Source organism: Vipera berus (genome assembly GCF_964194415.1).
Source record: "Vipera berus genome assembly, chromosome: 1".
Lineage (NCBI taxonomy): Eukaryota > Metazoa > Chordata > Lepidosauria > Squamata > Viperidae > Vipera > Vipera berus.
In genome coordinates this window covers 95,790,908-95,815,917 of record NC_138202.1, presented here as the reverse complement: position 1 = coordinate 95,815,917, position 25,010 = coordinate 95,790,908, and the positions used below count along the sequence as shown (strand labels likewise).

Genomic DNA, 25,010 nt, shown 5'->3' with positions numbered 1-25,010 from the left:
ATATTGCTAGTATGTTTAATTAGGTTATTCCAATTTCTAATGTTATGAAAGGAAAAAAATATTTTTCCAGTGCGCACACACACAATATCTCTCCTACAATCAGTTAACTCCATTCAGATAGCTGTGCAGTTAATTAGATGCATCTAATTAAACTGAAACAGCAGCTCATATAGAACTAAATTAAGAAGTCTTCAAGCCTTGAGCACAATATTATCTTGCCCTATAGATACACTTTTGTGCAGCATATGTCATAATTGGTAAAAGATAAATATTCAAGAATTAGAGGCAGTCACAGAAAATACATTGTATTGATGTTGCTTTTGACTTGTAAGAATTTAACATCAATGAAATAATTACAACAGTGGCAAACAATTTTAGATTAAAATGAGCAGCCTGAATGAATTAGAAAATAGTATTTGCAATATAATATTCTCACACATACTTGACCGAGGTTTGAATGCTGCTGATGGAATGCTGACATAAATTTTCGCTGACGATTACCCAAGCCAGAAGAATGGTTGGTTTTTACACGAGCAGATCGACGTTTTACCAGCGGTTGGCAGGTATTGACTAAGAAAATGTAAACAGGGTTAGTTCTAAACTTTGTTATTTGAGTAAAAAAAAAAACCTTTATATTCATTGTTGATATTAAACATTACCTGAAAAAGTCTGTGGAGGTTTTGGGATGAAAACCTCATAAACCCTGATTATTATTTGGGGGGTGGGGGCGAGGTGAGGAAGGATTATATAGACATTAATTGGCTTAATTACTACATATAATCTGAATGAGTGGAAGGTCATGCACACATTGTGCAGGTAGTCCTCAACTATCAGCCATCTAATAACTGTTCAAAGTTACAACAGCCTCGGAAAAAGTGGCTTATGACCCATATGTGCACTTACAACCATCACACCACCCCCTGCAGTCATGTGATTGCAATTCAGGCACTTGCATTTAGCACCAGTTGCAGCATCCTGTGACCACATGATTGTGATTTGCAATTTATTTATTTTTTTGCTATTGTCCAGCAAAAAACATCCACTGGTGAACCTGGATTTCTTTAATAACCAAGCGATTCATTTAACTAGTGCAGTGATTCGCTTACTGATCGCTGTAAGAGTTGTCGTAAAATCTAACTCGAAACAGCAACGACTTACAATGGAAATTCCAGTCATAAGCATGTTTATAAGTCGAGGCTGTAAATCTTTTCTCTTTCCTGCTTTTTTTGTGCCAGTAAAACCTCTCAAACAAAAACTGTCAATGATGAAGCAATTAGTGAATATGGCATATCAGGTCTACCCTGAAGAAAAAATTTTCCTGTGCTTTCTAACATTTTTTTCTGGCATCAACTTACACACGATCACATGGCCCTTGCCTGAAGACTTTCATGCAAACAGGAACCCTAATTTTCCAGAAATACCTTTTAGAGCAGACATGTCAAACACAAGGCCCGGGGGCCGGATACGGCCCACGAAGTGGTTTCATGTGGCCCGCAAAGCTATCCTGGAAACAGTGAGGGAATGGCCCCCACTGCCTTGGCCCTGGCCCAGAGACCCTCCTCCTGCCAGACACCCTCAGATCAGTCCCACTCCTGCCCAGGCCCCCATAGGCACCCTTGATGCGAACGATGTAGAGCTGGCCATGCCCACCCAGTAGGCCATACGCATTCTAGCCACACCCACCCAGTAGGCCACACCCACCCTGGCCATACCCACCTGGCCCCCTAAGGGCAACCGCAATCCTGATGCGGCCCTCAATGAAATTGAGTTTGACACCCCTGTTTTAGAGGATTTGGGTGCAATGAAGAAGACGAGAACAATCAACTACACAAGCAAATCTTAATTCACCAACATTTGGAAAGCAATCAGTATTAAGCAAGACAGACCAAGAAAAATAACCTCACCCTCTCCCCCAAAGGTACCTGAGTTCGTCATTGGCCCGTCTATGTTTAACCTGTTCTGTATCCTTATTGGTGGCACAACCACAGCGCATACAGTTGGTTTGGCTTCCAGGTTAGCAGAGGCTCTGGTTTCTGTTTTTTTATTGGATGCTTCTGAAAAACGATTTGCTAGAAATGGGCTGTCATGACCTGAAGAGTCAGAGCTGGGGGAACCATCCACAGTATCACAGCCGCTTTCCTGTTCATCATCTGATATGCTATAATATAAAGTAAAACACCACTAAGAACTTATCAGTTATATAGGGCTTCTACCTTTAGCAGTATACATCCAGAGAGATACTCAAAAGCTATTAAACTGAATACCAGCAATTCATTCATATTTAATATTTTGAAGTTTCAGAAAGGAACTGATATTAACAATCTCAACTTTCACATGTAATTTTTAAGATAATTTTTGCAGTATGAACTACTGAGAAACATTTCAGCATCTTCAAAATCCAAAGACATTAATTAGGTCAGTACCAGAAAAAAAATGTTTTCAGTCATCACTTATGAAAAGGGATAATTCCAAGCAAATTTAGAAACGTAATTTTCATTTGCTGAGTGCTGGCCTAATTTAGCTGGATTACCAATCACGCCTTCCAAAGAAAAGGTAGACTTTGCTTAGGGAAATCTTCAGCAAACCCTAGATCAGGGGTGTCAAACTCGCAACATCACGTGACGTGTCACGATTTTTTTTCCATTGCCGGAAATGGGGTAGGCGCGGTTTTGGCATGACGCATCCGGCCTGTGGGTCAGCAGTTTTACACCCCTGCCCTAGATGCATGCCATCCCCCACTATTAAAGCTGTACTGTAGCAGCTTCTTTTCAGTCCTTATCAGCCATAGCACCAGAGCCATTAACTGTTCAAAATAGCTTTTCATCCTAGCAACTGCTAAGTTCATTTACATTAAATGATGTTCCCATATAACCAAATCTAATTGGTTGCTACTAGGAGGAAAAAAAAGATGATTTTTAAAAAGTAACATATAAATTGTAGCCAATCAACGGTGCTAAGGGGATTGAAAAATATGGTAATGGTCTTTAACTTAACAATTGTTATGATTTTTCTTTTTTTAACAAAAAATTGCCAAACATTCGCCTCAGCTTTAGTAATACTGGTGTCTTTTTTTTTTATTAGAGTAACCTAGTTGCTACGGCAATTGTCAGAGTAGCATGATAACTTTATGTCTTTAAAGATGAGACTTCCAAGAATCTCACAACTGAACCAAACTGCTCAAATTTATCCTCTCTGTTGAACTATTCAAAATATAATAATATATAGAATATGGAATAAGGTTGATTCATAGCTATTGAATTCAAAGCCACAAGAACTTTGTTAGCTTCCAGCTTTAAAACAATGGGGTTTTTTTGCATAGTTATAGCTTTGCTGAATTGATTCTTAAGCATCAAGAATGTTAGATCTTATATAAAGTTCCTACAAAAAGTTGCAAGAAAGGTTTTAGGTAAATAAAGCACAATAAATATGAACAACATACTTCAATCTATTTTTTCTTTGAAGTGGGAAAACAAGCAGAGGCTGTTACATAAAAAACAGATTACAGTTAAACATTTTCAAATACATCTTGCCTTATTTGAAAGTATTAACTCAAGTCCCTGTTCTTATGTAACAGCATGTTAGGTGTAAATTCATCTTGGTTTTAAGTTGACAACAAAAGAACGAGAAAATAGCAGCAAAAGATGTTTGCAAAGACACAGAACTATCCCATACCTCATTAGGCCAGGATTGGAAAGTTAGTACTGTATGTGTTTCACTGGTGTAATTATTTACAATTCCTACCTGTTAGGTCTTTTACAAGGGGATGGACTTGACTGTCCAGAAGAGCTTGTGCTCAAAGTGCTGTCAGGACTACTTAATGAACACACACGGTCAATATTTAGTGTACTCTGGCAAGCTTCACAATCAAGACTTCCTTTGCATCTGAAGAAAAAAAAAGAGGGACATACTCACGCCGTACCTACTAATATTCAGTCCTCATGCATCTCGCTCTTATTATTATAACCCTCATTAGAATTCACAGACCGGAAGTCCCAGATAACATAGTGCAAATAGTTTTCTCAATTACCACAAAAGACTTTTTCCATGAAGAATCAAAGGAAATCTAAGTTGGCAAAATCTAAGTGACGTCAGCAGCAAAATGGATGAATAGGTCACAGTAGCCAGGCAGATGTATTGACCATCTCTTCCCTAATAAGCTGGACGACAGACTACTAACACAAGAGGAAAAGAAAAGTAGCAACATTTCATCTCCTTTCTGACCATTGCCTAAGACTGAGACTTCACTTTGTACCAGTGCTTGGTCAGATTTACTTTTGTCTTCCTCCATCAGTATCCCAGGCTTCTTTTTTTAGTGGCTTCATCTCCCACAAATATTTGCAGCTGCGGGAGAAGGGTCACTCGGTAAGCCTGTAGCTATACGTGCTGGGCAATGTCATGCTGTGCATACCGGTATATGCTCTTCGTGGAATTTTTTTCAGTGCCTATCCCTGAACAGGCACACAGACATGAGCTCATTTTTCTTTGTCATATGCAGCACAGAGTCCTTCTAGTTTACAAATGAAAACTTCAGTTCAAACAGCTGTAACAAAAGCTGGCTTAAGTGATCTATCGTGTATAACATTCAGAAAAAAATCCATTTGACTCCTAATTTATTTATTTTTTTTTTAAAAAAAGTAGAACCATTTCCTAATGCACCCCCAGATTACATGTGCAATACAACTTATAGGAAAAGAAGTTAAGAGTGCAACAGGAGCACCTACTTACTCTGCAACTGAATGCCTCTGCATTGCATCATCATCATCTGTGTCACTGCTGATGGTAATCACACTGGTTGCTGGACTTGGGGAATCTGCAATGATGATAGCCTGGCGCTGCTTGTGTGAAACAGATGGGTCAGGATCCTGCCTGACAGGTGGTATACAATAGCTGTTTTCCTGCCTCTCTGAATTATGATTGTCCTGCGTTTCTACCAAACTTAGTTTTTCATCAGCCTTCATATTAATTATCTTTGGAGATACAAATGCCGAATTTTGGATATTGGTATTTTGTAATGCATTGTTCCTGTGAAGAAGACATTTATTTAGACCCTTTGTAAGAATGTTTTTACAGAATAAATGCACTAATTTTATTTACCTTTAGCAAACTGATGTAAGCTACAACATGAAACTCTGAAACATCAATGGATATAAATCAACATATGAAACATAAAACAATGAACATACGGGTATCATGGAAAATGTCGTTTTCCAGAATAATGACGGAAAACCTTTTGGATAACTATTGTGTATCACAAGCAGGGTTGTTCATATGCTGGAATGCAAGGTTCAGAGTTGAATCTATCATGAAATGTAGAACAATACACTGAAGGTACTGTTTTGTTTTGTTTTTTGTTTTTGAAAAAAAGGAAAGAAGAAATGAAGAAATGCTGGCTTGGACACCATAGACATTTTTGTATCAGATTCAAAATCCACTGAAATCATCAGGAACTATATTCAATGAGTTCAGTGGACATGAATCAGGGATTACTTAACACAGTTCACCACTGTAACTGTCCTTCCCGGTCTTAGGTTTCTCCATTACTGAAATGTCCCATACCTTTGTAAATAACTTCTGTAGTGATGGGGTATATTTTCTCCACAGAGCACTTACAGTGTTTCTTGCTGCCAGCAAAAGAAAGACTATTCTTAATACTATTCTAAGTCATATTACGACTATTATTATAATGCTAGTTTCAATTGTTCAAAATCGATAAATCCTCATGCACATAAAATTTAGGATCAACTAGAGCTACCAGAAAATAACCCAAAGTATATTTCTGCCCTAAACACAATTGAAGCCACTACTGTCATAAGGAAAGATAACATCAGAGGGCAACAAAATTCTACACATTTCGGGGGTGGGGGAAGAGGTTGGATTGCTTCCCTTGGGTTTTAATCTAAACGTTCTGAAGAAAACTGTATTGTAATATAATATTTAATTTTTAAAGTCATCAAACTTCTAAACAAACGTTTAGCTACAGTATATCAACAACTGGACAAGCACGTACTATTTTTATTTCACTACCCCCTTTTTAAAGGGATTCTGAAAACATGGTAACATCTAAACTAACTACAAATCGTATTCAGTACTAACCTCGCTTTGTTTCTTTTGGTAGGTGTGGGTTGAGGCCAAACTACGTGTGCAATGCCCACACTGATTGGCTGAGGAGCAGATAAAGTTATCTGATTGCTTAAGAGTGGCTGGGTCATCATTGAGTTGTAATGGTTACCATGAGGAATCATTTTCCTGGTAGGACAGAGAAAACAAAGCATTATTCAGAGATGGTGTCTTTAAACAACAATGATACAAAACAAAGCCTACGACTTCAACATACCCCCATTCTCCAAGCCTCTGTGGGCCAGCCACAGAATCAGAAGCAAGTGTTGTAGCAGGAGCCACAGGAGTTATGTGTTGCCATGTAGGAAACAATAGTTGCTGACTTCTATTAGACCACGTCTGTTATAAACACAAAAACGATATAAAATTGGACTGTGGTACTATTGGGAGTAAAATGAATGAGTTTCTAAAGTCTCTGGTAAGATGCTGTTTGTGTTTTTTTAATGTGCATGTGAAAAAAATTTCATTTTCTATGTGCAGAACAAATGGACATGATGTTACTTAAAAAATTAAACAACAGTATCAATATGTGCATTTTGAAAACGCGAAATCTGTAGTAGAATACTAACTGACATACCTGAGAGAGGACTCCTCTTATTTGGAGTAAGGTTGGGGCCTGTGTTACCAATGGCACTGCATTATCTACTCTCACAGAGTACCCATTGGGTTTCCCATGATTAGCAGGAATCCCTAATTCAGACAAAAATAATGCTTAATAATGATACAAAATGATAAGGAAATCAAATTAATGTTTATATGAGATTAGAATTTAATTTATAGAGCTGCCCACTTAGCATGTGACTCAGGGCATGAACCCAATGAAAAACAACCAATGGCAATTACAAAATAATATATAATACAAAATAATAAACATAGTCTCAGAAGCACTTGAAAAAATAAAAAGAATCAAGCAAGAGAAGGTCACAAGATCTCCTGGTCCAATGCCTGGTGGAAAAAATAGATCTTCAAAGTCTCGCCAAAGGCAGGCAAGCACTGGGCCGTCTCTATCTTGGGGCGATTCCTGTTCCATAAGGCAAATGCAAGGACAGAGAAGGCACCCAAGATGATATTGCTTAAGTCAGGGGTCCCCAACCCCCGTCCACTGGCCGGCACCGGTCCATGGCATGCCAGAAACTGGTCTGCGCAAACAAGTGCAGAACGCAAAACCACGCTCCCTCTGGTCTGCAGGAAAACCTCTCTCCATGGAACTGGTCCCTGGTACCCCAAAAGTCTGGGGCCACTGGCTTAAGTGATGAAAGAACATGCCAATCCTTTCAGAACTTATCAGACAGGCATAAATAACTGGAGACAAGCCGTCCTGCAAATAAACGGCCCTGGCCAGGAATGGCTTTAAAAGTGATAAGCAGCACCTTGAATTGCACCTGGAAACCAAGTGGAAAACAATGCAGCTTTATTACGTAGGAATAACTACCTGCACTACTACACTCTGGACCGGCTTGGCTGATGATTGGCCTTCCAAGGACAGCACCGTGTAAAGTTCACTGAAATAATGAGACAGGAGGTGACCAAGGCATAAGTGGCTGTGAACAAGGCCTCCCAATAAAGAAATAGACAAAACTGGTCGACAAAGTGGATTTGCTGAAAGACCCTTTGAAGAGCCAAGGTTGTCTTCAGGCAGGAGTCATGAATCCAAGGAAATCTCAGATTATGCTGCTTGGTGAAGTGCAATCCCATCCAAAATAAAGACAGAAAGTCTCCTGATCCAGAGTGCCTTAAGGCACTCCCAGCCATACCTTGGGTTGAACCAAACCTGTTCATCTCCATCTAGTCCCCCACAGCTTACAGACATTAGGACAGAATCTCAACAGCATCACTTTTCACCCAGGGGTTGAAATGTACACCTGGGTATCTTTAGCACTCTAATTATACTTAACTCCCTGCCAACAGATGACCTTACCCAACAGCATTATACAGATATTAAACAGGAGTGGAAAGAGAATCAAATCCTGAGGCACTTCACAGAACAAGGATCAAGGCATAGATTTTCCACACATCAACACTGACTGGAATCAACTCTGAAAGAAGAACTTTTTCTTCCCTCATCCGCTCCCAAATATAAACTATATAGGTTGTCCTTGACTTATGATCACTTGACTTATGATTGGAATCTTGGTCACTGAACAAAGCGATTGTTAAGTGAAACATCCTACAGGAGAAGGGCGGTATATAAGTTCAATAAATAAATAAATAAATATTACTGCCCTAATCTCGGCACTCCTGGTTGTGGTTAAGCAATCTTGTGGGCTGTTAAATGGATGAGCTTCCAGGTAAGTAACACAGGATACCTCAGTGGTGTGGGGGAGACCCTGGAAAGCCTGGCTCAGGCTGTGTGAGAATATCTCTCCACTCAGGGGCTGAAAATCCTCCCTGCCAAAATCCAAGAAGAATTTTCAACCCTGAATGGAGAGATACACTCACACAGATTTTATCCATCCAATAAGGCCCGGAGCTGAAATTCTTCAACAGGCAATTCTTTCAATCAGCCCCCAGATATGACCTGGAGTTTTCTCAGCAGGCAGCACAGGGTTTGCAACCTTGACTTTCTGGGAAAACCGACAGAGAAGATTGCAAATGGAGACCACATGATCACAGGGCATTTGGCAACTGGTTGTGTGAACAGGTTACCAAGCAACCGGATTCTTCATGATCATTGGACCTATATATATGCAACATTTCACAACAGTCAAAAGTGCTTTACAGGCCATAAAGCGGGGGTGTCAAACTGCCGGCCCACAGACTGGATGCATCATAGCGAAACCACGCCCACCCCATTGCCGGCAATGGCAAAAAAGTCACGATATGTCACAACACATCACATGACGTTGCGAGTTTGACACCCCTGCCATAAAGCATCCTTTCCAAGGACATCATTAATTTGAAACACCATTAAGCAAACAGCTGTTAAGTCAAGGCCTATCTGCATATACTTTTTAAGACACATTCAAATCAGAGGCAGATTTTCCACCCCCTTAGTTTGGCTATGAGTAGTTTGAGAAAAAGAATGACAGCAGGAAACAGAGAGAAGAAAAAGTTTTAGACGTTTACTCAGAAATTGCTTCCTAACTTATAAAGAAGTCAAATGGGGTGGGGAGTCATGTATGCTCTGTTCTCTCAGTGCATTTTATTTGGCTCCAACCTTATTACCAAATCATAATTTAGCAATCAAGAACATTCCTGCATGTCATCCATCTCTCCTCTGAGGATGCTGAACTGTCTTAACTGAACAAGGAAAATCGCAGTTTCCAGGATGCATAGTTTGTCAGAAAATAAGCAGCCACCAAGAGGTTACATGTCTCTGTGTTGGTTTAATCAGACGGAGGCATCAGTAATATACACCATGCCTAAAATGCAAATGAAGCAATCCTGAAATACTAAACTGAAGTAGAGCTTAACACCTAGCACCAGAAAGTGATACAAGGCTGCAAATTATAGAACTGTGTTGGCTGTATCAACTAAACCATTCACTCATCAGTGATACCCTCTTTAATTCTGGATTAAGCAGCCAGCAAATACATAGTCGCAAGTTCTAGCAGACAGCAATACTACTTAATGTAGCAGTAATTAAATTTCCACCAAGTCTGTACCACTTTAGCACCACAGTCCTGAGCATCAATGATAAAAGATGCATAAGTGATACTTCGACAGGGAAGTCAAAAAGATCAAGATTCTCATAAAATATGGCCCAACAACCTCTGTCATGCACAAACAACAAGTACCAACAGGTGCACAATCAATCTAAATTCATGAGCAACCCACTGAGTGTCCATCAAGACACACCCTTCAAATTCCAATCGGCTGTGGCATCATCACGCATTGTCATCATTATCAGCATCTTGTGCATTTCTCTGTGATCAAAGAACACATTTCACCAATTTCCCAAAGGGGTCCTTTCAGTAAGTTTTATAGTTTTATGTGGAATATGATTGTCGAAGGGTTCAATCAGCTTAGCTGAAATGGCAAGTAGTATTGAAGTTTTGATTCCTCCAGTGCACATAAATGTTACTTAAATGACCAATAAAAATGCTTTGTATTGGTATTAATGAAATCTTATTTTTAAATCTAGAGGAGGAACCTGATACTACCAAATCTTCTTATAACACTGAATGTCATCCTTTCCACCCCCCCCCCCAGAAACAAAGATAGAACCATTAAAAGAAAGCAATTAAGTGATTTCACAGAGTTTATAATCACAGCCAGGAGAGGCTTAGATTTGAAGTGACTTTCCAGGAATGCAGGGCTTGTTACATTTGCAGAAGACAGCAGATGCATCTGCTGATAAAAGGGACGGGGGCATTATTCCTATTCCCTCTCTTTCAGTAGACCTTCCCCGTCCCTTATTCTGGGTTACCAGTTCTACTGAACAGGCTTTTAAGGGAAGAGCTGGTGTAATTTGTGTATCAGGTTCTTATCCTGCTTTTCATTTAGGATTTCAAACCAGCATGTATATTTTGCTCTCTCTTCCACTTTTCCTCACAACAACAACCCATCGAGGTAGGTGGGGTTGAAAGGTAATGACTGGACTAAGGTCACTTAAAAGTCAGACCAGGAAAAATCTGCTACTCCAATATACTAGATCTTCCCACCCCAAACCATGCTGTATTGCACTGACAAGAGATACTATATAGCCTTTCTTCCTCTCCACCCCCCCCAAAAAAAGAGCAAGATGCTCCTACAGGTGAGAGCAGATGCCAGTGCATTTCGATGGTAAAATTATTATTTTTTTAAAAAAACAAACATTAAAAATTAAGTCAAACCTTGGACAGCAGGGGGGCATATAATCAATGTTTGATGAAAAGCATCACTGCAACCAAACTGAGCAGTTCCTGCCTGTAAGGGTATTCCAGGATGCATAACCGCATGGGCTGTTGCAGCTAATGTCTGAAACAATAAGTATATTATAAAATCAGCAAACAGGCTGTTACATTTTTAAGGCTAAGCTAAAATGTACAGTATTTTGCTTAAAACAAAAGAAAAGCCTAAGTCATATAAATAAGTTTGTTTGGTTTACCAGGATTATATAATGTTCTTACTAGGTAGTGGGAAACAAACACCATACATGAAATTCAATTTGATACTTAGCACAAACAAACAAAAATAGCATTTGACCACAGGAGGGCGCTAAAATAAAACATTTTAGAGTGTACAGCTTCAATTGCGTTTGCCTTGGTTTTGGTAAAACGCTTTCCAACAGAAGTTCTAGACTAGTGTTGTTCCAGAACCTGAGGTTTCAAAAAGAATTTGGGGGGGGGGTTACTCCCCCACCCACATTCAAATGCAGCCAAGATCATGCACAGCCATTTTTTCAGGAAAAAAATTATAGGTTGTCCTCGCTTAATGTCCACTAGTTCAGTGACAGTTCAAAGTTACAACGGTATTAAACAAGGCAGACTTAAAAGGGGTCCATGTAGTTGCAGCTGTTTCAGCGTTCCCATGGTCATGAGATTGTGATTCAGATGCTTCATACTCAATTTGCAATCAGATGTCCTGGTGTCCCACAATCACCATTTGTGACATTCACGGCCAGCTTCCAAAAAAGCAAAATCAATGGGGAAGTTGGCAGGTGACTGTGGAATGCTGCAACTGCCTAGGACTCACCTAACGACAGCAATCAGAACTGGAGTTGTAGATTGGTGCTGTCATACGGTGTGTCACCTTAGGATCTTATTGCTTATGTGCCCTGGTTCCTGTTCCCAATTACCAGTAATGTGTACTGGTACTGGAACTTACACCGCTATCATTAAACATGCATTTCTTTGGTTAAAACATTAACCTTCCAGATAAATGGAAAAGATAATTTTGCATACAGACTAAGAGTTTAGTTTTTACACTGGAACAACTTTCTGGGATAGTAATTAGGACATTCATTTTTGTGGAATTCAAACCATTTTAACATCTACACATGCAAAAATACATTACAACAGCACAAGTTTCTTTTCATTGCCAATTCTCTCTTTACAGCTTTGCTTCGTGCTGGGGAGCAAGCTACAGTCTGAAAAGGTTTGAAAGCTCCTGTTCTAGAGAACAAATGAAATTACTGAACCTAGTTATTACTTCGGATTAGAGTTAAATGAAGACCCAACAGTGCAGCCCTCCTCCTCCTCCTTCTTGAGAAGGGATCACGTAAGAAGCCAAGACAGAAGAAGGATAAATGCTGAAATGTAATCCCTTGTGGATTCTCAACTATTTATACTTTCAATCGTGGAAAAGCCCAAGGAACTTCAGGCACGGCAAACAATAATGCTTATTATGGCTGCAAGCAGCCTCTCAGTACTTCTTATAATGACACAGCCTTCCACATCTTCACCCAAGGGGAAACCTGCATGATTACTATGAAAATTGTCACGTAGCTCTCTCTAAGGAGGCAATGTGAACGTTCTATTTAAGGTTATACAAATAAGCATGGGAATAATGAAGCACTTGCATTTCCTGTTTCCTATGTATCTCAAACACAGCCAATATTTCGCATGTAAATGGATGACGATACTAACATATTTCTCAGGATATGTCTCTGTGGGTAAGAGTTTACATCAGATGAAGTGCTGATTTTTCTAACCTTTAATTTACCGTTCAACTCAAAGCTATAACCAAGTTAAATTGCATAAAATGCCCAATATATACCCACACCGTCCCACCGTGCACTTGAATGTGCAGATTCATACCTTTCTTACTGAAAGTCTCTCTTTCTCTACTACTTTGATGATTCTGTTACAAACCTCCACCATTCTAACATCTCAGATAGAGATAAGAGGAGAAAGAAAGCTTTTGCCAAATTAGGAATACTTACCTGGTTCTGTGCTGCGCCAATCTTGGTGAAATTAGGCATCAGACCTAGTGTGTTGCTTGCAGCAACTGGTCCCAAATGTATTGTTTTATTGCAATTACTTATCTCATATGAATTTGACCGGTACTTGCAAACATCCATGATATGAAAACACGATTTCACACTGTTGATGAGAGGAGGAAAAAAGGAATTGTCAAAAAGATTGAAGTACTCCATATCCTAGAGTCAAACTGAGTTTTAAAAGTAGCTAAAATGTGTACTCACTGTGGTACTCACTGACTATACCCCAGCAATTAGTTTTTAATGTTTAAAAGGCAGAGCATCTTGCTTTCCCGCCTCTACACTGTTAGAAAATTATGACTTCTCCCTGTGCTAGTATTTTACACTATGCCAACAGACCATACCTGCATTATAAATGGGATCATTATTAAGACAATTTTGATTATGTGTGGTTGTACAAAATACCCAATAATGTGAGTGAAGTTTCATTTGTATTCCTGGTGATTTCTTGGACACCAACAGGTTACCACTGCCACCTTGTGGGATTTTTTTTTACTTCTCAGCCTTCCCCCTTTAGTACTAACCAGGCCCAAACAAGACCAGTCAGATGCTGCCTTTTGCTGAAACAATTCTAATCTTCAGGCACGTATTAGCCATCTGCAAACTGCCTGTAACATGCTGCCTCAACTACATCATCACGAAATGAACACTCATATAATTGAAGAAACCCTTGTCAGGAGGTTTTCCAGAACCCAACACCACAGATCAGACAATAACACTTCATGTTTCACCAGTGAAAAAGGCTCAACCGGGATCATTATAAAAAGTGTTTTATAGGACATACTGGTTGCTGTGAGGAAAATCATGGAGGTGCTTCATGGTAACAAAAGGATGGCTCAGTGTGTCAACCGGGGTGATTCTCAAGTTAGCATCGATCAACAGCATTTTCTTTAAAAGACTGACAAACTCTCTTCTGTCTGCTTTCTCTGCCAAAAGGTCACTTCCATCTAGATCCATCACCATGTTCACCTAGCATTGAATAATTAGATGCAAAAGTTTGCTTCATGTTGTTTTCCAAATAAATATGAGTAAAACAACATCATACCATAGAACTATAACATCAACAATAGCAAGTTCTATAAATCTGAATTAAATCCAGAAAGATTTCATTCTACATTACATTACATTACATTACAGCACTTATCTCTCACTTTTTGTCTAGAAATTCAAGGTCTCCCCATTTTTACTCCCTTGAACAACACCTTGGGAAGTAGACTGGGAAGAGAGTGCACACGGCTCCAAGTCACCCAGTGTGCTCTGGAGGCTTTCAGACTTCAACACAGTGACCTGGATCAAGCTCAATAATGTTATACTACAGTATGTAGTATAGCCTACTGTGTTATTCAGAAGAGTGATAAACAGCAGCAAAGAAATATAGGAACTGCTAATAAGGAAATAGCTTGAAAGTATCACAGGTTTAAACAGAAACAAGTGTACTTCAAGTGCCAGATCAAAGACCAACTCCACTGATTACTGTATTAGTTTAATGGTATTACAACAAAGGGCCATTCACACTACAAAGCAAAGGACACTAAACACGGCAAGGAAGTACTTTTTAATATCTAGATTTTCAAAATTCTTGGGAGGCATGGAATTTTTATACATTATTAACAACATGGGATGGGATTGAGGCAAGAGGCAAACTGAATTACTTAAAAAAGTAAAACTCCATTAATTTCACATGCAGTTGATAGAACATGCAGATGAATACATAAATCTGGATATCATGCAATTCAAAGTGCTCCCTGTAAGCAAAACTCCAGGTAAAACAAAAGGGAGAACTTTAAAAAGTGAACAGAGAATATTTACTAGAAAATAAATTAGAGGCAAAAGGCTCTTAGCACAAAATATTTCAAATGTATACACATGTACTCACATGCACTATATCATCCAAACAGTTGAAAATGTATTTCCGGGCTTCTTTGGATTTCATACCTGTTTCACCTTCATGTTCTTCCAGTGTCTTCAGAAATGTGAAGGTAGGGGAAAGATGCATATATTATTAATATACTAGTGTTCAGTGCAGAAAACTGAACAGTAGAAATTACTATGTTTTCTTTTTACTTTTTGAAAATATATGGACATTTCCAAATATAAAGAGTGTTGTGTTTAAATTATACAATACCACACAACTCTTTTGTTTAGAATAACATAAAAATGGTTACCTTGTCATTATTTTTTCTTGGAATTTTCAGAAACTTACCTGGATCTTGGACTGCTATAATCATAACAAATGTAACCCCAATCTAAATATTATCAGGAAAATGCAGTATTTAAGAATGTTGTATGTATGTATGTATATAGGTAACTGCATTTGGCATATGTAATCATGTTAGACATCTATGTTTGGATTTTGCTTGAATTTACATAGGCAGATTAACTCAAGTTTCAGTAGTATTCCTACAAAATGAGAATATGAATGACTTCCCTTGCAAAGAGGCTGTAAAACAAGGATAATTAGAATCCCTGGGTCTGAAAAATATGATAATTTAATATTCACTGCAACAAGTATTATTTTACAGGTCATTCTCAATTTATGACCAGTCAGTCAGTTAATAACTGTTTGAAAAATGTCATGGCACAACACTCCAGCTAGCATGTAACTGCATTTTGGGTGCCTGGCAATGGACTCATCTTTACGACTGGTTGCAGCATCCTTTGGTCACATAACCACAACTTACATTTTTTTTGCCAATTTCTGCCATTTTTGCCACTTTCTGGCAAAAAAAAATGGCCATTCAAAAAAAATTACATTTATGACACATTTGCTTAAGAAATTCAAATTAGCTAATGACTGTGGTGATTCACTTAATGATTAATGTCATACAATCAGGACCAGAAATATATCCCAGTTGTAGTTTTAAGTTGAGGATTACCTCTATTGGTAAGTTCTACTGGAAGGTCTATTATGTTATTCCTGTAGATACAGGACAAAACTTAACTTTTATATTTCGTATATTTGGGGTGGGTGGGTGTATTTTTAGGTTAGAAATTGAATACTTCTTTTTGAGGGGGTTGCAATAAATCTGTCTCACAACAAAGGTACCAAGTGCTGTTTCTATATCGTTTTTTATCTGGCTTAGGGTAGAATAATAGGAAATTCAATCTCTGGAAAAGTAGAAAGGTAGGGAAAATATCTGTTGCAATGCATTCCAGATTAAGTTATAGGTAGAATTTAGTTACAGCAAATTCAAACAAGTACAGAACTGGCCCTAATCTGGATCTTTTATAGCTCTAGATGTATGCTAAATTTATTACAAAGCATAATGGATTTTTGAACGCTGCATTCTATATTTCACTTTGGTGTTAACTCCATATAGTATACAAATTCCTAATGTTATTTCTTTCATAATATGAGTAAATCAAAACTATCTCAGTCTCCTTCGTAATAAATGGACATATATGACATTGAAAAATCTTTTCACAATGGAAAACTTTATTTAGAAGAATGAAAAACTTTGTACTGATGACTCTACCTAAGAACTTCAGAAGTTTATAAAATCTATAAGAACAATCAACCATTTAAACAAATAAAATGCACAGAATTCATAATATAAAATTAACAATTGTAACAAAAAGATACCATCACAATACAAAATCAACAATCCATATTTATTTTTATTTTATTTATTTTATTTTAATTCCATTTATATCCCGCCCTTCTCCGAAGACTCAGGGCGGCTTACAAGCTTAGCAGTAGCCTTCATTCTATGTATATGCCTGCTTATTAGGGCTTTCACACATCCCCCAAGCGGCATTATTACAAAGTCAGCTTAATTGCCCCCAACAATCTGGGTCCTCATTTTACCTACCTCGGAAGGATGGAAGGCTGAGTCAACCTTGAGCCTGGTGGGATGCGAACCTGCACTAATTGCAGGCAGCTGGTGTTACTTAAGGAGGCATTAGCCCACTGCTCCACCAAGGCTCTGTAGGTTCTATATGGTTCTCTATAGGTTCTCAATTATTGCTAAGCACATTGGTTTGTGCTTAAATTGTAAGCCGCCCTGAGTCTTCGGAGAAGGGCGGGATATAAATGGGATTAAAATAAAATAAAATAAATAAAAATTCCCATTCGAACAGATACTCCAAAAAGCTTCATTTTAACTACTCTCCTAAGTCCATCCAGGTGGATGCCAACTGAACTTCCAGAGGAAAAGACATTTAATAGAGATGGAGACGAGTGAGACAAACCTTCAACATCCTGGTTTTTGGGAGATGCAAATTAGACAGGTCACTTCTAACTGAAGTATGCAATACTGGAAGCATCTGTGCTTCATAGGTTAACATTAGCACTTTGATTTATATTTAGAAGCTTACCAGAAACCACTGCAGCAAACACAAAATTGGAGGTGTATTTTACTGGTCAATAAACAAGCCAGTACATTTTGCACCAATGTAGCTTCAGATAGTCTTCAAAGGCAGCAACATGTAGAGTGCATTGTAGTAGTCAATTCTGGAAATTAGTTAGTGAAGCAGAGTCCTTGGAACAAAGTCTGCTTCAGAATTTAAATCAATCCCTCTTTATACACCCATATAAGACTTACATTTTCTTGATAATTTGCTGCTTTTATAAGCCTCGAAGCCTTTATGTTGTTTGAAAAATAATTTTCTTTCCAAGTACAAGTTATATTGTTATGCAGTGTCCAGGATGTTTTGAACCAAATAATGGCACTAAAGCGGCATCCAATTGCTATTGTAAATAAACTCAACTGAACATTATTTCTGCTTGAATCCCAATGTTCATTGTTGGGAAACAAATCAAACAATCCATAGCAAAATTGTTTTTTCCAAATCATTATCCAGAAAGGGGAGACATTTCAGAGAGAATAGTGACAAAGTATCTCTTGTATGGCTCAGTAAATTATTTCCAAAATACATAGCCAAAAGCATAGAACACAGGAACTTGTCCTCACTACCTTTAATCTCCAACCAGAATATGGCGCATCTTTTTCTCTACAGAAAAATCGTGTGGTCTTCGTTCCAAGATTCAACAATTGCTCTGCAGGCAATCCTTGTGTTTGTGAAATGTAGCGAATCTATAGAGAAAATTATCACAGTATTTTTTTCACCAACGCATACACAGCTATCAATTTTGGAACCTAAACAAGCACTTCACTGTACTATATTTGAATGTTGCACTTAAACAGACCTTAATATTCAATTTAAACAGAGCAAATATGCAGGATTGTTTTAGCTACACCCCTTCTGAACAAGCATATATTGAAATCTGACAGACTTTTCAGAAGAGAGAGTGACAAGCGAGTCTGAGCCTTGTTACCTGGGAGGAGTCAGTTGCTCGAGGAAGGTGATAGGGTCTTTGGGATTGTGAGCTCAGTCACCTTTGTTCTAGATCCATGGCACACCTGAGAGGTGGCATGTTGTTGAGCCCATGCAGTGATTAATGCCTCCTTACCAGAAGGAAGTGGTACCACCTGCCCTGAAGGAGGTGGTGGTGCACCCTCTTCTCAAGAGGCCATCTATGAACCCCACAATTTTGGACAACCTTCATCCAGTCTCCACTCTTCCCTTTTTAGGGAAGGTTGGTGAGAGAGTGGCTGGCACACACTACAAAGGGCCCTGGATGGGTTCAGACCAGGGCACAGCACTGAAATGACATTGATCACATCCAATGACCTTTGGAGGACTCAGGATGGAGATTGTGTGACCATTCTGGTCCTTCTAGACCTCTCAGAGGCTTTTGATACCATTGGCCATAGTAGCCTTGTGGACTGGCTTCGGGGCTTGGCAATGGAAGGCACTGTGTTACAGTGGTTCTCCTTCTTCCATAGGTGGTTCTAGTCAGTGCTGTTAGAAGAGGATATGTCAAGCCATAGGCCCCTGCAATAGGGGGTGTCCCAGGGCTCAAACCTTTCACCCCTTCTTTTTAACATCTACATAAAACCTCTAGGTCAGGACTGTCAAACTGCCGGCCCGAAGGCCACATGCGTCATGCCGAAACCGCGCCCACCTCATTGCCAGCAATGGGGGGAAAGTTGCAATACGTTGTGTGATGTCATGTGACGTCGCGAGTTTGACATGCCTGCTCTAGGGGATCTCATCCATTGGTATGAGATCAGTTTGACAGGCCTGCCCTAGAGGTTTTATGTAGATGTTAAAAAGAAGGTTTGGTATCAGTATGTTGTTGATATCTCCGTTGCTAGCTAGCCAAATGATGCTCTGCAGTGCTAGCCAAATGCCTGCAGGTTGTAAGGGTCTGGATAGAGAAGAACTGGCTTTGGCTCAACCCTGGCAAGATGGAGTGGCTATGATACTTCATCTGTGACTTTGGATGGGGTTCCTGCTGGAGTCACAGCTCCTGCTCAAAGAGCAGTTGGCAGTCCTGGTTAAGGGGGCATTGCACATATTCATTTAATGCACCAATAGGGTTCTTTTCTGGACCTGGAAGCCTTGCTCATGGTCAGTCATGCTTTGATCATCTCGTTTGGATTACTGAAATGGACTCTATAAGGAGCTGCCACATAAAATTGCCACTTCAACTGATCCAGAATGAAGCAATGTGCACAATAATGGGGGGGGGCAGTTTTGCGTGACCTGCACCACCTTCTGGTTTGTTTCCAGGTACAAATCAAAATGCTGATCCCTATGGAATATTCTGCCTCTACCCTCCTAAGTAAAGCTTTGAAGACCTGACTTTTTCTCCAAGCACTGGGATAAGATTAGATACTTGCACATCAGGAGTTTGACTTGATGCCAAGTTTGGGTTGGTTTTTTTAAAATGTGTTTAGCTTTAATATGGTTTTGTTTGTTATTTTAAGTTGTGATTAGTAGCCATCCAGAGTTGGTTATAAGATGGGTAGCTGTATAAATGGTTTAAATAAATAAATGTTTGATGTTTTTATATTGTGATATGGTTTTAACTGCTATTCTTGTAAGTTCCCCAGAATCATTTTTTGTGAGGTGGGTGGCTATATAATTTGACTAAATAATAATGAATAATACTACTACTGACATACTAAAAAATACACAGCTACAGATCCTTCTATCCTTGCAAGCCTAGAATGATATGGAGATGTACATATGATATAAACTAGCAGTATATTTTTCCCTCATGCATTTATATGTAGTTATACAGTAACTATTTGTTATATTCTATAACTATTTGCTTTTCAAATTACATTATTCACCTGTATATTTATATAGTTCATCCAGAAAACTGTATAAATGAAAACTCTTTTATTGAATTCATTCTAACTATATTCCAGTCCTGGTTGCCTCTGTTAAATGAGGGCCGCATTGGTCATTAAGCAAGGACCTTAATTCCTGCCAATTTCCCCACAAACTTTGCTTGAGTGAAACTGGCAGGGAACATTGGAAATCATGATTATATGATTGCAGAGATGCTAAATCTCCAAGGAAATATCTTAAGTTCTCTTCACTCAACACTTATAATTTTGAATGGTTGCTGAATGAATGGTCATAACCCAAGAACTACCTGTACTTGAAATTCACAGGAACAGCCTTACTATTGACTGGATGTGCATCTAACTCAGTTACCATGATACGTTCATACTTCATACACTAAAAATTTTATAGTAATGAAATTTAAATTCCCTACTGACCAAATTACAGTTTTAAACAATTAAAATAAGTATTCTTATAGCACCAGTGCAGTCTCTTTTACCTGATCATATTCAAGGGCTCCTGGATATAGTGGCCATCCAAGGAAAAGTTCAGCAATCACACAGCCCAAGGACCACATGTCTATGGCTTCACAGAATGGCAAACCCAATATGATTTCTGGTGCTCTGAAAACAGAAGTGGCACAATGGCTCATTGCATTAGTTTTATATATACATAATAATAAAAACATACATATAATATTGAAATATCAAACCACGTAGACTTTGTGTTCCTGCAACATAAAGAACTTTACATTTTGCCTTCCTCCTTTTTCAGTTTAATTCAGTTTACATGACACTGAAGTTGCCTACTGGATGTTATCTTGCTTCGTGAAAAAATATTTGAGGAATTCAGTGTTTGGGCTATGCTTTTCTTAGTTGATAGTTAGCATGTAAGCTTATTAATAATCTTCTCTTTTCTGCAGTAAAAGCCTATGAAGAATTCAGCTTATATCTGGATTTTTATTTATTAATCTACCCCATTCATTACTTTCTCTGGATATTTATTACAATATAGAAACAATAACTGGATTTTCAAAAATGTCTGGGTGATATTCCAGTGGGGTGCCGTGCAAACTGAAATGACTCTTCAAAAAGTTTGCAAAAGGAATACCTAAGACAGCTTTCATTCAGAAATTTTAACTCATGCCATCTTGAAAAATAGAAGTCCTAAATATTTTTTAAAAGTTCTGCTTCACATCCTAATGTGGTGTGACACTCATGGTGAAGAAATTTCTCATGAAAAGCCAAAAATGGTAGCAGCATAAGGTCTTTGTTGTGGTTGGTTCTTTTACTTTGAATTTAAACAGTGTAACTATGTCTGAAATGATAGAATTGCTATTTTTAGTCTAATCTTTATGGAGCAAGGGGGAAAAATATTTCTGAGGATGACAAATACCCCTATGTCATCACTCTGGAATGTTTTTAATATTCTGGGTAGATTCATCCATTAATATAAAATTACCCTATTCATTTCTTTTACATGATGATTTAATATATTTCTTATAACCTCCTACTTTTATCTTTTAAACAAATTGACATATTTCACATTTTGTACTGGTTCATGCTTCACACCAATGAATAGACAAATTTTTTAAAGACTGAAATCATTCTTTCTATTGGAGGTGATCATTTGACTTACCGCTTTCTGTACCTTTCTAGCTGTGGAAATATCTTTTCTGGAGTATGGTGCCCGAGATTGTACCCAATATCCCAAATGTAACCATAATCAAATCACATATTCATACTTATTTTTCAACCATCTCTATGAAATATGTATTTTCATACAACCGTGTATACTATGATTAATGGAAACATAGTTCCTAGCAATTACAAATAACATGTTTATAGATCATGGATAGGCTATCTGTGACTCCAAAATGCTTACCTCCAAAAATCAACGGCATATGTACCTGCAAACTTCCAAGTGTAAATTACTTGGAAACTGTCCTCTCTAGGGAGGGAGGGAGGGAAAAAGGAAGCGTATAAAGACTGAACTGAACTGAACCAGTTAGTATTCATTCATTTATCCCGTCTGCCCACCCATCCCTCACCCTGCAATGGTGCCAAACGTATGTAGAGCTAGCCCTCGCTTAACTGTTCAAAGTTATGATGGCAGTGGATGATGGGACTAATAAAACTGGTCCTCAAAGTTCCAGCTTTTACAGCACCCTACAATCACATGGGGGGAAAAAATCAGGTACTTGGCAACCAGCTCACACTTACAGCTACAATGTCCCACGTGACTGCCATTTGTGACCTTCCCTACTAACTTTCAACAAGCAAAGGCAATGGGATATAGCAGGAAAAGTTGTCAGTCAGTTAGATACATCTCCCCCATGCCATCCCCTCCTTCCCTCTTTTCTTGCATATACGGACACGCTGCATCCTCCTTTTCCCCTTTGCTTATACCCACGGCGCCTGCCTTTCTCCCTGAATTTGCATCCATCTACAACAGGGGTGTCAAACTCAATTTCATTGAGGGCCGCATCAGCATTGCGGTTGCCCTCAGGGGGCCGGGTGGGTGTGGCCTGGGTGGGCGTGGCCTACTGGGTGGGCGTGGCTAGAGCGCATATGGCCTACTGGGTGGGCGTGGCCAGCTCTACATCGTTCGCATGAAGGGTGCCTATGGGGCCTGGGCAGGAGTGGGACAGATCTGAGGGTCTCTGGCAGAAGGAGGGTCTCTGGGCCAGGGCCAAGGCAGTGGGGGCCGTTCCCTCACTGTTTCCAGGATGGCTTCGCGGGCCGCATGAAACCACTTCGCGGGCCGCATCCGGCCCCCGGGCCTTGTGTTTGACATGTCTGATCTACAACATCTCCACTCCCTTATTCACATGCAATCTGCACCAGGCTTTCCAGATTCTTCTCCACTCTCCTGTAGCACCTCTGCACTCTTTACCTGGGACTCCCTCCCTTTCCTGCTTTAACAACCTGCATGTCTCAAGTTACACTCCCCACCACCACTGTCTGGATTGCCGCTACTAAGCAATGTGTCATGAGACGTTATGCTTTACGACATCACTTAGCAACAGCAATCCCAATCCCGACTGCTGTCATAACACAAGGACTACCTGTGTAGGATACACATTATCTTTTATAATAAAGCTTCCTTTTGTCTTTTCATCCTATTCCTGGAAAGAGTCAAAATCTACACCTTTTTATTGAGTTCTACCAGATACATTTCCATAGAATTTGCATACGAAGATATTGGGTTAAAAGAAGCAATAGTCCACAAATTTAATTTGTCAATAATGCAAATCAATTTGTCTCTCTCTCGTTTCAGGTGACATATTTTGCTATCAAGTGTCATAAATGAATGGCAGGTAACGAAAGAGCAGAATCACAAGTGGACTAAAACTGAACTAGCTTCCTCTAAATATTCCAGTTGTTATTTACCTATTCTTTTTTGAAGCGATTGATAATAATTATAGATGCATTATCATTCATACAATAAGTTCACTTGTTATTTGCTAAAGTAACTTAACATAAACCAGTCAACTCCAATTACGTAGTTCAAACCATTCTTTTATATCCAGACTTAAACTAACACTTCTTTAACTGGGGGTGGTGGTGGTAAAAATATACTTACAGACAATCCTTGCTTAGCTACCACAATTACAACTAGCAAGTTAGTCGTTAAGCCAAATAGTGACTGTGCTTGGGATCTTACTTAGTTTTCTTTGCTTTACAGACCTGCAAAGGGCACAAAGTTATTTTTGAATCACCTGTGAACTGTCACTAAATGAGGACTAGTTTTATTTCTATTCTATTCAAATGGAACACCTGGGTGATTTTTTTAATTTAACATGTATAAAACAAAAACACTGAGGGTAAATAGGGTAAAACACAAGCAATAAAATCACTGATCTATGGATATGAATTCACAGATTTTCTAACAGTAGTGGGAATGGGGGGAAAAAGACAACCCTCAAGGAAATTTACTCTGTAAATGGAAGCAATGTATAAGAAGGCCCTCTTCTGCATGCCCAATATACATCGGGGATTCCTCCTGCAGCCTCTAATTAGCATGAATGTATATTTTCCCAATAATGTTTACACTGGTATGTTAATCATACATGTGGGGCTCAGATTATATTTTCAGAAGCAAATGCTTTTTGGTGATCATACAGGCATAGTTCACGTAAAATAGTAACATCTAATCACAAGAGGATTTTAGCATTACTATATAATAAGACCATACACTTTTTAACAATTTGGGAAGTCTAATTTATAAACTAAATGGCAACGTTCTGATGCATTCCAATTACGTACGTATGAATAAGTATCTTCTACTTTCATAATTGCTGATCTTTTTCAAAGAAGGCACATTTGGGCAGATCTTTTGCCACTGTTTCTTAGCAGAAAGGGACAACTCACCACAGCCAACTCGCCGTGGCCCACTTGCCGCAGACAACTCACAACGGCCAACCCGTCGCAGGACAACTTGCCATGGCCAACTCGCTGTGGGACAACTTGCTGCGGGGCAATTTAACAATTCAATTATTTAAAATAAATTACAAATTATTTTAAAATTTGTCATTCACATTTCATTTTGCCCCTATTTTTGCATCCCTTCTTTATAATGATTCCATTTCACCATTTGATATTAGTGTAAGTCTTGTCCTGCGGCGAGTTGGCCATGACAAGTTGTCCTGCAGTGACTTGGCCGCAACAAGCTGGTGGTGGCAAATTGGCTGTGGCTACTTTTCTGTGGTGAGCTGGCCGTGGCAAATTGTCATAGACCCATTTCTTAGTCCCTTGCATACTTAACAAAGCTTCTTGGATTATGTATCTTTTAATTTTCTTTTAACAACAACTTGTGGGTCAGCCTCCCATCTTGCTTTAAGCCCATGTGTAAATATTAATTTCAATCACTAAATTTAGGAAAGTTT

General features: G+C 38.9%; 1 protein-coding gene across 4 annotated transcripts in view; it reads right to left on the bottom strand.

Moving 5' to 3' along the window:
- Positions 1-25,010, bottom strand: part of HIPK3 (homeodomain interacting protein kinase 3) — an 88,156-nt gene that overhangs the window by 4,390 nt on the left and 58,756 nt on the right. For all 4 annotated transcript variants that reach the window (XM_081321634.1, XM_081321631.1, XM_081321633.1 and 1 more), the window contains exons 3-15: positions 20,622-20,745; positions 17,896-18,015; positions 14,856-14,942; positions 13,764-13,948; positions 12,923-13,082; positions 10,893-11,016; positions 6,695-6,807; positions 6,335-6,456; positions 6,094-6,246; positions 4,726-5,022; positions 3,742-3,882; positions 1,923-2,158; positions 443-570 (exon numbers count right to left, since the gene is read on the bottom strand). In XM_081321634.1, the coding sequence (XP_081177760.1) occupies positions 443-570; positions 1,923-2,158; positions 3,742-3,882; positions 4,726-5,022; positions 6,094-6,246; positions 6,335-6,456; positions 6,695-6,807; positions 10,893-11,016; positions 12,923-13,082; positions 13,764-13,948; positions 14,856-14,942; positions 17,896-18,015; positions 20,622-20,745 (1,990 nt within the window). The remainder of the gene's footprint in view (positions 1-442; positions 571-1,922; positions 2,159-3,741; positions 3,883-4,725; positions 5,023-6,093; positions 6,247-6,334; positions 6,457-6,694; positions 6,808-10,892; positions 11,017-12,922; positions 13,083-13,763; positions 13,949-14,855; positions 14,943-17,895; positions 18,016-20,621; positions 20,746-25,010) is intronic.